The sequence below is a fragment of the Caretta caretta genome, chromosome 12, assembly GCF_965140235.1.
Source record: "Caretta caretta isolate rCarCar2 chromosome 12, rCarCar1.hap1, whole genome shotgun sequence".
In the NCBI taxonomy this organism is placed as follows: Eukaryota; Metazoa; Chordata; order Testudines; family Cheloniidae; genus Caretta; species Caretta caretta.
Genome location: NC_134217.1, coordinates 26143878 through 26160075, shown reverse-complemented (window position 1 = coordinate 26160075; position 16198 = coordinate 26143878). Strand labels below are relative to the sequence as shown.

At 41.5% G+C, this 16198-nt stretch overlaps 1 protein-coding gene across 1 annotated transcript in view; it reads right to left on the bottom strand.

The window, feature by feature from the left end:
• Positions 1 to 15654, bottom strand: part of TERB1 (telomere repeat binding bouquet formation protein 1) — a gene marked incomplete at its 5' end in the record, with an annotated part of 48392 nt that extends 32738 nt beyond the window's left edge. The window contains 8 exons of the mRNA XM_048816984.2: positions 4486 to 4608; positions 4766 to 4881; positions 4972 to 5032; positions 5699 to 5830; positions 6972 to 7100; positions 7368 to 7478; positions 11076 to 11140; positions 15575 to 15654. Of these exons, the coding sequence (XP_048672941.1) occupies positions 4486 to 4608; positions 4766 to 4881; positions 4972 to 5032; positions 5699 to 5830; positions 6972 to 7100; positions 7368 to 7478; positions 11076 to 11140; positions 15575 to 15654 (817 nt within the window). The remainder of the gene's footprint in view (positions 1 to 4485; positions 4609 to 4765; positions 4882 to 4971; positions 5033 to 5698; positions 5831 to 6971; positions 7101 to 7367; positions 7479 to 11075; positions 11141 to 15574) is intronic.
• Positions 15655 to 16198: the final 544 nt, after the last annotated feature.

Below are 16198 nucleotides of genomic sequence, written 5' to 3'. Positions count from 1 at the left end.
AGATTTCCCTGTATTAGGCTGTGGCCTCATGGAGAGCTCCATTTAGATGTCTCCCAAGTCGAAATTCATGAGATTGTCATGCACGAGCTGGGAAACAACAACAAATCTCACACTTAGAATATGTGACTCTGCAAAGCAATAGAGGCGGGGAAGGGGGGGGTGTATGTGAGTCATCAGCTGGGAAGACAAGGGGACAGGCCACACAGGACTTAAAACCAGGAATTTTGGGCATAATAGATGCCCCAGTCAGTGAAGGTGAAGGGAGAAGGGGAGAAAACTCTAACCCCAAACACTAAGTATACTCTAAAATTAACTAGTTAATTAATAGGAACTAGGTAGAAAAAACCTGGAAAAAATAGGCAGGAATACTGTAAAGCAGTAGACATTGCCAGAGTTCCGACTCAGACAATGAGTGGCAGAAAGGAAATAAAGAGATGGTCAGTCTGTGCTGCCCCTTATTCTCTCGGAGCATGGCACGAGGAAGGGCAGGGCAGGGCACAGGCGCAGATCAATGGATGCTGCTAGTGAAGAATCTTCCAGGCTCAGGCATATGGAGTTCATGCACAGTCACAATGAGTACCCATAGGAACCAGCACTCAGAGAAGAACTCATTCTTTTTGAGATGAAGTTTTTCCTGTTTGGTCTCAGTCAAAGACAAATTTCTTTTGGAAAGTTTTAGCAAAATTTCTTCAGTCAGCTTTCTGTTTTTGCATGTGTGTAGGCCTAACTTGACATAAATAAGACCTCATGTCTCCCGGGCTGTCAAGGTTCCTCCCCTACTCTGAACTCTAGGGTACAGATGTGGGGACCTGCATGAAAAACCTCCTAAGCTTATCTTTACCAGCTTAGGTCAAAACTTCCCCAAGGTACAAAATATTCCACCCTTTGTCCTTGGATTGGCCACTACCACCACCAAACAGATACTGGTTACTGGGGAAGAGCTGTTTGGAAACGTCTTTCCCCCCAAAATACTTCCCAAAACCTTGCACCCCACTTTCTAGACAAGGTTTGGTAAAAAGCCTCACCAATTTGCCTAGGTGACTACAGACCCAGACCCTTGGATCTTAAGAACAATGAACAATCCTCCCAACACTTGCACCCCCCCCTTTCCAGGGAAATGTTGGATAAAAAGCCTCACCAATTTGCATAGGTGACCACAGACCCAAACCCTTGGATCTGAGAACAATGAAAAAGCATTCAGTTTTCTTACAAGAAGACTTTTAATAGAAATAGAAGTAGATAGAAATAAAGAAATTCCCCCTGTAAAATCAGGATGGTAGATATCTTGCAGGGTAATTAGATTTAAAACATAGAGAACCCCTCTAGGCAAAACCTTTAAGTTACAAAAAAGATATACAGACAGAAATAGTTATTCTATTCAGCACAATTCTTTTCTCAGCCATTTAAAGAAATCATAATCTAACACATACCTAGCTAGATTACTTACTAAAAGTTCTAAGACTCCATTCCTGGTCTATCCCCGGCAGAAACAACATATAGACAGACACACAGACCCTTTGTTTCTCTCCCTCCTCCCAGCTTTTGAAAGTATCTTGTCTCCTCATTGGTCATTTTGGTCAGGTGCCAGTGAGGTTACCTTTAGCTTCTTAACCCTTTACAGGTGAGAGGAGCTTTTCCCTGGCCAGGAGGGATTTTAAAGGGGTTTACCCTTCCCTTTATATTTATGACACGGGCAAAGATTGGGAAGGTGAATGGAAGATTAAGTTGTATATAAGGGTGTAACAAGCATTAGTCTGCAGTCAGTTTAGCTAAGATAAGCAGGAACACCCTGGTACTAGAGACAATGGACAAGATAAACCTGGAATGTAGGTATCAGTTTATACATGAACAACACATTCACAGAGCATGCTGTACAGGGATTGGTTCCTGAAAAGTAACCAAGTCAATCATGAAGCACATAATGCTGAGAGAGAGAGCGTGCCTGCATTTGAGCCTGGGCATGTTAGGCATAGTGTTGCTGTATACCAAATTAAAGTGACAAATTCCAGAGTTGAACTGAGTTTTTGAGAATGGAATGGAAGAGACTCTCTGGGAATCCCAGCAATGTGTTTAAAAACAAAAAAGCCACACACATTTCTCCCATGTGTTCTGATCAGAAATTCTGTGCATGGATACCTCAGGTACAGCTGCACTTGTTCAAACTTGGATTATTTTGTAGACATTATTAAAATGTAAGTAGCAAGCTCAGTTTGAAGGAAGTAGGCTCAGTATTTTTGAACTTATGGCTGTTGAAAGGATTTTATGTATGTATAGAAGCATTTTGTTAGGTTCCATTGTTCTAGCACGTGCAGTAGATGTAATTGTTTTTATGCTCCCTCTAAAGTAAATTAAAATAATGAGGACATAGAGAAGCACTATGCTTAAACTAAACTCAAAAGTCTTTAAAAATCTACCAAACATTGCAAATACTATTGGATCCTGCACCAGAATTTCTCAAAAAGAGACAGTGCCCTCTGAGGAACGATCATCAGGCTGGAAGTCCAAAATTCCCAAATTCTATCATCACCTCTGCTCTGACTGGGCTTAATAATACTTTGCATTTACACAGCGCTTTACAAACAGCATTTAAGGCTTCACAAAACTGCTATGATGTTGTCAGGTTTTTTTTTCACATGGAATAAATATTAATTTGTCCACTATGGAAATGCAGCCACTTCTGGGATGAAACTTTTCAATTCTTTAATAAAACACAGAAACACTAGCCAATATTTTTAGAATAAAAAGTGAAGTAAACTGTATTAATTTGAAATTGGGGGAAAATTTTAAGTCAGCAGAGTATAATTGATATAATTATTGTGTTAATTACAATACAATTTTAAAAATCTTTTTCAAGTATTTTCTTCATGTCCACCTTAAAGGAACAAGGGAGATGTCTCTGGCTGCCCAGAAGTTCGTTGGTTGCTTTTCCTCTTTCTCTGAGAAAGTTACAAGTCACTAGATAAATATGCTTATAAACTATGGACAAAAAACACCTGAAAGGAAAAAAATGGGCTTTAAATAAAGACCTAGAAAAAGTCCCAGTTCCCCTGGTAATTTTTTTAATGCAGCAAAGATGCCAAAACACCAAGAACTTGAGGTCTGTTGATCATGACACCAAACATTAGAGTCTACACCTTGTCTTGGATTATAGTATCCACTTCCTTATTAGAACCCAACACTAATAAATCACTGGGAGTAGGTAAAAAAAGAAGGAAATATCTGGAGCTCACAACACATTAATGAATATTATGACAGGCCATGTAGTGCCTAATGTATCAAAGAAAGGAAATGTGGCCACACAGACAATAGATACAGATAGGAAAGACTGTTCCAAAGTAGGACACTTACAGTCTGCTGGACAGAGACTAAAGGAATGCACTGAAATAAAGAAGGATGGTGTGACAAAACTGCTAGTGGATACAGCCAGCGTACCATCAGCTTTTATACATCTTATACGATTCAAAAGAAACTCTCTACCTATCTTACCTAACTTCTATTTAACAGTAAAATAATTGATTAGCTCAACAGAAAAGCATTTTGGAAATTCACTGAAAAAAATCATAATGGACTGGGGACTGTAAAAGTATCTATGATGTTTGTTCTGATGCCACATTCTCTTATGGCATAACCAAGTGGTGGCAAGAGACAAAGAAAGGACAGAATCCTTACAGAAAGACTGACCCAAGGCAAAGGTGCTTTTAAAAGAAAACTGCATCCATTTACCTCAGGAAAGCAATATAAATGAGAAATATTTCTCACCATGTTTAAACTGAACTATATTTGAAAACAAAAAGCCCGATTCTTTGTTGCCCTGCACCTTGTTTAGTCACTTATCCAGCACAAAGTGGATGTAAAACACTGCTACACTGATCTGGTAGCATTTTTACACCTATGCTGCACTCTTTGAGGAAAATGACTAAATAGAGTCTAGAGCAATAATTTCTTCAATGCAAAGTTTTTAAATTACAATTGGTATTTCTAAGATTACTACTGACAGTAACCATCTTACTGAAAATTCCAGAGAGGTTTCATAAGAGATATACACACACACACACACACACACTCTCACAAGCTGGATACCTCTAAGCAAAATGATTCATGACTAGCTGGCTCCCAGCACCCTACATCCCCACTCCAGCAGAATGGCTCCACTGGAGCTGATCTACCAGAGCCTACATTATTTTTTCCTAGAAATCCCTATGAGACCAGTAGGGGGATGATATAAATTCCTACTCCTGCCCCTTGCTCACCCTACCTCTTCACCCATTGCAGACCCTGGACCTGAAAGTGTCCTCTGTGAGGTTTGAAGGAGAAGGGACAATGACACAGAGGCAGCTGATCCCTGCCTTCTGCAAAGAAGGTAGAAGATCAGTGAATGAATCTGGGGAGGTAGGGAAAGAGGAAGAAATTTAAAATTTCATTATAGTTTCCAATGAAACATAGTTCCATGAAATCTAAATTGTTGACAGGATGTCATGTACTTACAATTATTAGCAACTGTAAGTCCAACAAATGAACAAATAGGACGAACTATCTCAGGCTTTATACAACTTTGGAGCCAGTCTTTTGCATGTGGAAAAACTGAACAGCAAGTGTTTTGATTGTCTTCTGTAAAGATGTAAAACAAACAACAACAAAAATCTAAATGTAATATATAGTTACGTTTATAGACACACTACGAAAATGGAAGTCAGATGTCATTTTTAAGTGTTCTTTTTACGTTTACTATCATCTTAATGTTATACAATTATTTACTAATAGTTACCATTTTGAGGATTATTAACACATGCACACAGAGTACTGCAGACTGAAGACCACAGCTGATAATACTGATTAATATTTTCATCTGACAGATTCATCTCAGATATTGAAAGAGTTGTTCTGTTAAGAAAAAGGAAAACATAATGGCAAAGATGACTTAGGACCTAAGTAGTCTGTTACTTTATATCTTAACAGAAACTATTTATTTACCTGAATAATTGTAGCAGAACACCAATGCAGCCTGTTTCTCTGATGTGAATTTGCCCACTCTCTATAAATGACCATATGCCAGTATTGGGAGAGACAATACATAATTTTAAACAAAGTATTAATTCTTTAAATGCCATTTAAATAGTTCAGTTTTACTTCAGCTCCCTTAGTATGCCATGTACAAACAAACAACGTGTTATGTACTTGCATCCTTAACTTGATAGCAACAAAAAGTGCTAACAATGTTCTTCAATTTTTATAAACTACAAGAACTTCTAAATTAATTGTTACTTTGTGTTTTAAACCATATGTTTGTACAGCTCCCAGAAGTATGGGGCCCTCTAGGTACTACTGTAACACAAATAATAATTAATAATGATAAAATGTTATGTCTCAATTTCTCTACAAAATATGAGAAACCCGCATTTTGCATTACATTGTTAAAAACTACACGTATGTTTCTTACACAAATAAGATAAAGTACTTTCAACATTTAAAAAAACCCAGAAACCTCTTCTAATGTTTGATCTACTTGTAATTGATTTTGAGATCACCTAAAAGTAATCCATGTCACAATTAATCTTTATATACTAATCTTACAAAATATTAATGAAATCCTGAAGTCATGATAAATAGTATGGGCTAACAACCAGCAGTGTGTTTTAAAATGAGTTACATAGTATTAATAATTTAATGGTATTTTTACAAGTGAATGCAAAATACTTACTGTTATTTGAAACAAGTACTAATATAACATAAACAGACATTCGTTTCAAATTCACACTAGAATTCTTATTAGTTAAGAAGAAAATGAGGTCTTCAAACAATTCAGATGTACACAAAGTTTGTTGACAGTAAACTGAAACCAGAAAATGAATTATATCAGTTCCTATTAAGCCATTTCCAACTTCTATTTATTTAGGCAATAAAGTCTACAAATTACAGACTCATAAAAAGATTCTGTCTAAAATATACAGACTGACCTATACTGAAAGGCTGTCAAGAGAAAAACAATTTTCAGCACTGAATCAGATATTAAAATGTAAATATTTCATACCATTACCTATTTGTAGGGCAAATTTCCTCTCCTCCCTTCCCCCAAACAACATATCAGAGCCAGGCTGAAAAGTGTTTTGACCCTTCCATAGATGTAACTGACAGCAACCTTTCTCCCAATCAACAAGGTGATACATACCCTAACCATAATTGGGTCATTTTATGGAACAAAGTATCGGGTCTACTTGAAAGCTCCCATTCTAATTTCCCTCCTCATGGCATGCACTACTTCAGAAGTTCTGGGATATCTATTTCAAGACACAGCACATTAGAAATTCATCTTACCTAGCAATAGTTTAAACAGTTACTAGGTAGAGTGTAGCTTCCAGACTCACTCTGCAGGGTCAATTCTCAAATCCACTTGTCAGTAACTTTCAATGTAACTTGATAATATAACCTGCAGGTCTTTGCCTAGATCCTCAGTTGTGACCAACATGTGCTGGGTACATCTGAGGGAAGAGGGCTGCAAAAGAGCTATTTGCTGCTTCCTGATCCTGGAGCCAGTCCTGAGGCATCCTGGCCACAGGCATGATACTGAGCAACCTCAGACCATCATGCCAGTGGGGGACTGAAGAAGTGTACCACCCTGCTTTTGCCCACCCATGCCCTCTACATCAGAGCCTATAAGTGAGGCTGGTGATGTAGCGCCAGCCACTCCACCCCAAGGGATTCCCCCAAACCAGAAGAGTTCTCAGATGGCCATTTAAGCTTGCTTTATGTATGGCCCCTTTGAGCTTTCAGAATGGAGCAAGTATGGAACAGCAGAGTCAAGAATCTGGTCCCAGGCTGGTATCTGTTGTAACCTGATAAACAAATATATCTAAAATGACATTAAACCATTGATTGATATGATAAATACAGGCAGAGGAGGAAATCTTAAGTTTTCAGGAACAATAAAGTGCAGTGATATAGAACATGGAAAAATAAATAAAATTATACTTTACCATTACTCTCCATTACAACTGCTAATGTAAATAAGGCTGCTTCCTTTACTATGCAGTGCACACTTGACTTCGCAAGGTCATTTACAAACATTAAACCACCAATCTCTCGGAAATAATCACTTGCTTCACCTGTTGCATATGCAGACACAATGAATAAAAAGGGAAATTTATGTTAGATACTAATTTGGGAATCCAAAAACAATCAGAGCAGTATGAAATACATAACGTTTCCAAGATTTTATACCTCTACAGAGTCTTATGTCTCCTAGAGATTATTTTAAAAAGTGACAATGTTTAATATATACTATGAAAAAAATTCTACTATTACCATATTCAAATATCTGATAGGAAATAACAAATACCCCAGTCAAAATGTCATGGTAGAATACTTCTTACTGTTCTGTTGGCAGATTGAATAAATAGTGACCAAGGCCTCTTTTTGAGAAGCAGGGCTGTCCATTTGGTATTTAAGACATTCAAGCAATAAATTCAGATCTGTCTTCATCTCTGTGAGGAAAAAAACAGTTTTAGAATAATTTTACAGGAAATGTTTTCTTTTGAATGCATCTTTTAAAATTGACGATTAATTTTTATGTTAAGACTGTCATAAAAATATGGCACCATCTTCTATTTTGAAGAGAAAAAAAGAACAATCTGAAGCTGAATCTTTTTTGTTTCCCACCTAGCAATAAATGTTATGCACAGCCCAAAAATGTGTCTGAGTAGTTTTTGTTACTAGATGATTATTTTATTTGTTAATGGAACAATCCCCTTTTCATATTAACCTTATTGCCTTCAGTAACAATGTTATGCCCCAGTCAAAATGTTTGCAGTCTGACATCTCGTTCATTCCCGAGATGATGCTGAAGTTTTCTGAAGGCGTTACTGGCTGTCCCAATGCACTTCATAATGTCGTCGTCATCAATCACAGCATCTTGTGAAACAACACTGCCTAGGTAGGAAATTTGTCAATGACATTGACAGGTACATCAAAGAATACAACTGAAGTAGTTGCAATACTTCCTGGTTGAGACTGAACCATGATTTCTGTCTTCTTTAGGCTCATTGTTAAGCCAAAACATTTTGCTGCATGCGCAAAGCAGTCAGTGAGCAACTGAATGTCCCTGAGGTTATGGGCCAATAAAACACAACCATTAGTGAACTGTAATTCATGAATAACAGTTTTCATAACTTTTGTATTTGAATGCAGGAGATAAAGATTAAAGACACCTCTATCAATATGGTATTGCATATAAATGCTATAACCAATGGCGCTGAATGTGTCTATTAAAACAGCTGCAAATGTGATGCTAAATAACGTCAGAGCAAAAAAAACAGCCTTGTTTTACTCCACTGGTATCAACATAAGGAGCTGAGAAGCAGCCTTGGTCAAGAACACAAACCTGCATGAAAAAATATAATGTCAACAAACTTATCAGAGCAATCAAAACTTGTGGAGGACTGTGCACTGGCCATCTTAATTTACAGAGTCAAAGGCCTTAGTAAGATCAACAAAACCTATATATAGGTCTTGATTCTGCTCATGACATTTCTCCTGAATTTGCCAGAGTAGAAAGATCCCGTCTGAAGTATCACACCCAGGACAGATGCAACATTGGATTTCAGGCAATATCTTCTCTGCAAGTTGATAATCAGCCAGTTTAGCATGACTCAGGTGAGTATCTTTCTTGCAGTGGCAAGGAACTAGATCCCATGATGGTTATAACAATGCCTTGCCTTGATAAAAGGTGAATACTGGCATCTTTAAGTTCCTGTGGCACAGTTTTCTGTTCCAAAAACAGGAAGTAGAGGCCACTGAGCTTCCTGACAAGTCATGGCCCTCACATTTGAAGATCTCTGCAGGAACCATCTGGACCTGTTGCTTTGTCATTTGATATTTGCTTGACAGCTTTTCATACTTCAGATATGTTCAGTGGAATTGCAAGTTGGTCATGAATTGGAAGTTATTCAAGACCATCAACAGCTGATGCTGATGTGGTAGATGGGAAGTTCAGAACCTTATTAAAAAGTGTTCAGCTTGTCTTTTCAGAATTTGTCCACAGTAAGTCAGCAGCATTGACTCATCTGCATTCCAGATAGGGATGGTACCATTAGATCGCAGGCCATACATGGCCTTCACCTAATCAAAAAAAATTTGAAGTTTTTTGATCTGCCGCTGATTGAGGCTGCTCAGCTTTCATTTTCCATCAGCTATTTTTCCTGTGGTGAAGCTTAGCTTGCATACTGCACTTTGTACATGAATAAGACAACTTTTTAATTGATCATCGTTTATCCATAACACGTGAAGAGTATACATGGATGTCAGGAGTTTCTTTATCTCAGCATCATTTTAATCAAACCAGTCACTCTGCCTACATGCAAGTTTGTGACTAGGGACCCCCAGCAGCATCCTCTGCCTGTCCCTGTCACCACATGCCCATCACTGTAGGACTTTCAAAGAACAGAATTTAGAGGACTTTCCCCATTAGATAATTATAAATTACATCAAATGCTGGGTTTAAAATCTTGATCATGACAATATACTGTATAAATAAAAACTTCAAGGACAAATGAGGAGAAACTGGGTGTTTGGTATAGCAAATTCTCTTTTAGGGCTCAATCCTGTGTGTCTTCAGCAAAGGTAAGGCAACTGGAATTTAGGACACTCACCACCAACCAGGACATAATCTCAATAATTAAGAGACTAATCCAACTAGCTCTGGAGTTGGACCACATCCTAAGGACAGATGAACTGTTGAGAAGATATGGTCAGATTTAGGTACTTAAAGATGCAGATAGGTGCCTAGTGGGATTTTCAAATGTGCCTACACATGTAACTCCCATAAGAGTTAAATGCCTAGGTGCTTTAAAAAATTCCACTAAGCACGTATCTGCATCTTTAGATGCCTAAATACCCTTGAAAATCTGGCCCTTAGGTTCTAGAGTGTGCTACCAAGGTGACTTTATTAATAATTATTTTACCACTTCTGTTAATAGTAGCTACTGAATTTCTCTTAAAACTCACAATGCTTTGGTGATTTCAAAGGAATATAAATTATTAAATGAAAATAAAGATAAATGTGGAAACAATAATTATCAAAAACAATCTCATATTGAGAGCATTTAGTGTCTGAAATTATGCTATTAGCTTTGTCTAGTATCTTCATCTCAACATATAATCCAAGTATATGAATATAGTAACAAGTGTGGCAAAGTTCCTCCTCTATCTTGGTGGGTCCTGCTATTTTTGGCGGATTTGCTCACCTCAGAGATTCACGGCAGCCATCAGTTTGGCCACTTCTGCTACAGGCTCAAACCTGCCGCACACTCAGCTAACCTCATCACTGGCCAGCATGGGGGAAAATGGAGAACAATCTTCACAGTCTCTGTTGTCCCATGTAGTGGGTCGGGGACAGGCCAGATGCCTTTCCAAATTAGACTTTCCCTTCTGGTGTTGCTCACAGACCAGGTCAACTCCTCCTGTGTCTAATCAGGAGTTGGAGGAATGGGGGGAACCTGGGACCGCCCTCTATACCGGGTTCCAGCCCAGGGCCGTGGATAGCAGCTGTCTACGTCTCCTGTAACAGCTGCGTGACAGCTACAGCTACAACTCCCTGGACTACTTCCCCATGGCCTCCCCCCAGCACCTTCTTTGTCCTCACCACAGGATCTTCCTCTCGAAGCCTGATCACGTTTGTACTCCTCAGTCCTCCTCACTCCCTGCTCCTTCCACGTGCTCCACTAACGGATGGGAGGTCCTTTTTAAACCAGGTGTCCTGATTAGCCTGCCTGCCATAATTGATTCTAGTATGTTCTTAATTGGTATTCATTAGCTTGTCTGTCTTAACTGGTTCTAGCAGGTTCCTGATTGCTTTAGCACAGCCCCTGCTCTGGTCACTCAGGGAACAGAAAACTATCCATCCAGTGGTCAGCATATTTGCCTTCTACCAGACTCCTGTACCTCACTGTTCTGGGTCTGTCACACAAGGCACAAGCAAATTCATCCAACAATCACCCATCCCCATGGTAGCCCAGCTACCATCAGAGTCTGGTAAAACAATGAAAAACAGATTCAGATATGACAAGTGATTCAAGAGATCTTACCACATTGTGTGTTCTGTACTTCTATACTTTCCATTTTCAATTGTATTCCTATTCTTACCCTGCAACTGTAAGAAAAGACACTCTCTCAACAGTTCAGATCAGCAATGTTCACAAAAAGCATACACACAGTATAAGTCCATCATGCCAACTTCCTTATAACATCCTCCCTCCTCTTCTGGTTATTTGATTTTTAAACTGCATGCCATATGACATAAACCCAAATCAGTGTGATCAATGAATGAAAAAGATTCCCTTTGGAAAGGTATCATTATAAGGTAATACACTACTGCAATTATAAGGGTTTTTATCCAATTTCATTTTGTAGACAAAGTAATTTGGTTCTATCATTGCGATGTATGTAAAGATAAAAACTCCCAACCTCACACATTTTTAATCTTGATTGTGTTATTTATCTCAAAAAATCTGCCACACTTTCTCCCCCTACGTCTGGCTGCCAACTTACTTCAACTGCTTGCTGATGATATTGAACTACTGGCCAATAAAAAATTAGTAGTTTAAGTTTTCCAAGGAAATCTATGACCTTCTAGTTCCTGCTGCTACCACTAACGAGCACAGGTGCCAACTTTTCCCAGCACCAGTGGGTGCTCGACCCCCCGCCACACCACTTCCCAGCTTCCTCCCGCCCCTGCCCCACCCCCATTCCAACCCCTTCCCCAACGTCCCCACCCCAACTCCGCCCCCTCCCTGCCCCATTGGACTCCTTCCCCAAATCCCCACCCCAGCCCCGCCTCTTTCCTGAGTGCACCGCATTCCCCCTCCTCCCCCTCCCTCCCAGTGCTTGCTGCCACAAAACAGCTGTTTCACGGCGGGAGGCGCTGGGAGCTAGGGGGAGAAGCAGGGATGCAGCGCGCTGAGGGGAGGCTGAGCGGAGGTGAGCTAGGGTGTGGGGGGCAGGGCAGGGAGCTTGGCTGCCGGTAGGTGCAGAGCACCCACCAATTTTTCCCCATAGGTGCTCCAGCCCCGGAGCACCCACAGATTTAGCACCTATGCTAATGAGGAGCAACCAAATCTTGTATTGCATACAATAATGACTGTTTAAAAAACAGTATGGATCAAAACCAGACACACTTGATGGAACATGGACTACAGATTAAGATTTTAATATTTAATTGATTAGTAAAATTCGCATATTTTTTATAAAATCAGAAAAATTCACAATTTCAACTCTAAAAACAATCATAAGGGCCCAGATCCTTTGGTCTGACAGAACAGCTTTCAGAGTGAGACTTAGGAATGGGGAGCACAAAGGTAGCTTAAAGCCACAGTCCCCAAATGCTTGGGCAGGTCTGCATCAGTCCAGACACTTGCAAGCAAATTAGAGCAGACGGAGACATGCTGTAAATTATACTGACTACCCGCAGCTCCCAAGAGATTAATCCAACAACTGAGGATTCCTGGAGCATAGACATGATCCAACTGCATTTCCTTTTCCCTGGACATGCCAAATATGCCAAGGGTCAACAAAGATTGGCCTCAAGTCACCTTGGTATCTTTAAGCCTCTCGAAGATTCTCCAGCTCAATGTGGGAATTTCAAGGGGGTTGGTTAAGCCAGTTTTATGGCTACTTAGTGTCATCTTAGAGTAGTGCCTTTGAGAAATATCACAGTGCTATCATAAAAGAGGACAGTTCTTGCCTTCACTAAGAATTATTTATCTTCCCTTTCCCTCATTTCCTCACTGCTTCACAGAATGGTTCACGTACAAGGACCTTCCCAGTCCCCTCAAATCTGTCAATCACACAAATCACTTGAGAAGGAGAGGTTGAGTTTTTAAGCAGGAAGGACTCTTCTTCCATTCTCATTCTATTTTTACTATTAAACACACACATTCTTTCTCTCCTGATCCTCCGCCAATGACAGAAAACTCTGTAGCCTCCCAGTCTCCCTCTGCTTCCCACAGAGGCCACATTGCGAGGCAGACAGAATACTAGATCAGCCTCCCATTTATTTATTTAGCGAAGGACTGACCTCTCTCACCTTGGAGCTTCAAGTATCATTTTCAGTTCAGCTGAAGTAATTTTTTTAAAATTTATGATTACAAACATGATTTTTTTTCTAATGTGCATTGCTAGTTTTGAATACTTTTAAGATCAGATTCTATTTGAATATTTTTAAATGGACTTTTTTGAGAGAGATGTACATAAAATATCATTTTATAAACCTCCCATTGTTATGGATCAATAGATCTGCTTCATTATAGTATCACAGACCAGAGCCAAGATGAGTAAGTCACCAGGCTCTGCTTCAGCAGAGAACTTTTGTGAAGCCTGTAAGTTCGATATAAGATAGAAGACGAAAACATTCTCTCTTCTCCGTCAGCTACAGATATCAAACCCAAATAATATTTTCTCAAATACAGGCCTATTTGTATTTTTGTACAGCAATAAGGAAACAATTGGCTTATAATATTAAGAAATGTACCTATAAAAATGAGATCATGCATTTCAAAGTGGATAAGAACATTCCAGACACTCAACGCCCGGATTCAGGCTCTCATATGAGCTGTGTGACTCCATCATTATGCTGTAACACTAAATAGAAAGGAAAAATCCAAAATTCTCGCTGGCTGCTAATTAAGCCCTTTTTAAAAACTGTAAGTTTTTAAAATCCTAGGGATAGATTCTCAGCTGGTGTAAACTATCACAGCTTCACTGAAATCATGACAGTTTATAGCAGCTGAGGATCTTTATATTTCCAAATATACCACAGTGTTTATCATTCATTGGTAACAACTTGGTGAACTTACAACACTCAGGATGGTCATTTCTTATCCTCTAGTCTGCCACCTATGTGTTCATTCCATCTCTCCCCCCCACACCCCACAATGACTCTCATATGTTAATGATTTCAATGTGTGTGGGGGGGAGGGACGGGAAGGACAATTAATTGCGGGAATCAGACACCAAAAACGCAAACTATTGGTCCACTCTACCCCACCCCAAACAGACGTTAGGGCTTTTAAAGTCCCACACTAGACAGAGATCAGGTTGCAACTCAAGTGCTTTCCCCCACCCATTCTGCTGAGATGCCATGATTACTCAGAGGTTGCTTGAGCTTTCAGGGCACCCCTATCCCTGTACAATCAAAAGGCCTGCATGAACATAAGAACAGCCATACTGGATTAGAACAATGGTCCATCTAGTCCAGTATCTTGTCTTCTGACAATAGCCAACGCCAGGTGCTTCAGAGGAATGAACAGAACAGGTAATCAGATGATCCACCCCATTGCCCATTCCCAGCTTCTGGCAAACAAAGGCCAGAGACAAGAACAGGTAATCAGATGATCCACCCCATTGCCCATTCCCAGCTTCTGGCAAACAAAGGCCAGAGACACTTCAGAGCATGGTTTTGCATTCCTGTCCATTCTGGCTAATAGCCATTAATGGTCCTATCCTCATGAACTTATCTAGTTCTTTTTTGAACCCTGTTATAGTCTTGGTCTTCACAACATTCTCTGGCAGAGTATGCACTGTGTGAAGAAATACTTCCTTTTGTTTCTTTTAAACCTGCTGTTTATTAATTTCATTTGGAGACCCCCTAGTTCTTCTCTTTACTCCTTCTCATAACACTTCCTTATTTACTTTCTCTAAACCAGTCATGATTTTATAGACCTCTATCATATCCCCCCTTAGTCATCTCTTTTTCAAGGTGAAAAATCCCAGTCTTATTAATCTCTACTCACACCCCTAATAATTTTGGTTGACTTTTTCTGTGTCTGCTCAGGCAATGGGGACTCTAGGGCACCATCACCTTCCCAGAGTCAGTGTGTGTGGGTGGAAGACAGGGGGAGCAGCACTCTGGGCAGCAGGCCCTAGAGCCAGGCACACTGGCCCCACCTCTCAGGTAACAAGCCAAAGGGCAGAATGACCCCTTTGCCCCTTCCCAAAGTTACTGCTGTGGGGGAGGAGGCTTGTCCTAGCTGGCACGAGGCTCTAAGGGTACCGGTACACTGCAGTTTGACACCCATGGGTGGCCCATGTCAGCTGGCCGGCATTCATGGTCTGTTTCACTGCGGTATAGACTTTGCATTGAGCTCTGTGACCCCCCCACCTCACAGTGTCCTAGAGCTCAAGGCTGCGGCAGGAGCGCGAACATCTACACGCCACAAACAGCCCTCAGCCCAGGCCAGTGGCGCACGTCCAACGGCAGTGTGGACATAGGCCAGTCACCCGATTAGCAGCTCTGCCCTGCCGGCATTGGCACCAGTGCCCACAAGCTGCAGGGGGTTGCCTGTTCCCGCCCGCAGAACCAGCCTACGTGGACTGAAGGGGCCGGGCCCTGGCCCTGAGCGCGGCACCGCGCACGGCGACGACTGTCACGAGCCGCCTCTCAGAGCCGATGCTCGCGCGGTTGCACGGCGCGCGCCTGCGGCAAAGACCTGTCCAAAGGCAGGGCTGGGCCTCTCCCTCCCTGCGGGGCGGGCTTCAGTCACCTCACGGAAGATGGGAGAAAGCAGCCACCTTTCACTCAGAGACATACCAGCCCCAGCCCTGTCGCTCCGCGGGAGACCCCCGTGCGGCGCGGCCCGTGGGGCGGAACGCTCGCTCCTGCAGGGCGCCTCAGCCCCGCGCCTCGTGGGAGGCACCCGCTGGTCTCTCCCGCCTCAGGCTGCTCTGGCGGACAGTTGCGCGGTTGCTGGAGGGCAGCTCGTGCAGCGCCTGCCAGTGGGCTCAGTCCTGTACCGCGGCCCGGGCTCAAGCTGAAATGTAGGGCACGGCCGATCCGAACTAGCGCCGAGTTCGCCACGCGCCAGCTTCGCCCGTAACCCTCCCCGGTGCCCACCCCTGAGCCGCTGCATTTATTACAATCCCCACGCCCTGTCCTCCCTTCCCCAGTGAGAGCTGCCCATACAGAGGGAAGAACCTGGCTGTCCCCTCTTCATGTGCCTGGAGCCAGTCTTCTACAACCTTGGGAACAATGAGGACTCACTGCTTGGTGGGTTTCTTCTGGCAGAGGTGACAAGGATAAAAGCGTCTCTCTCTCGCCCCCCATCTCTCTCATCCTTTCCATCCAGAATGCTTTTAATAGTAACACAGTCTTTAGCATTTTTTGATTGCTGCACAAAACTGCATAGCTGTGTCACAGTGGTGCCAATCCTCCCTC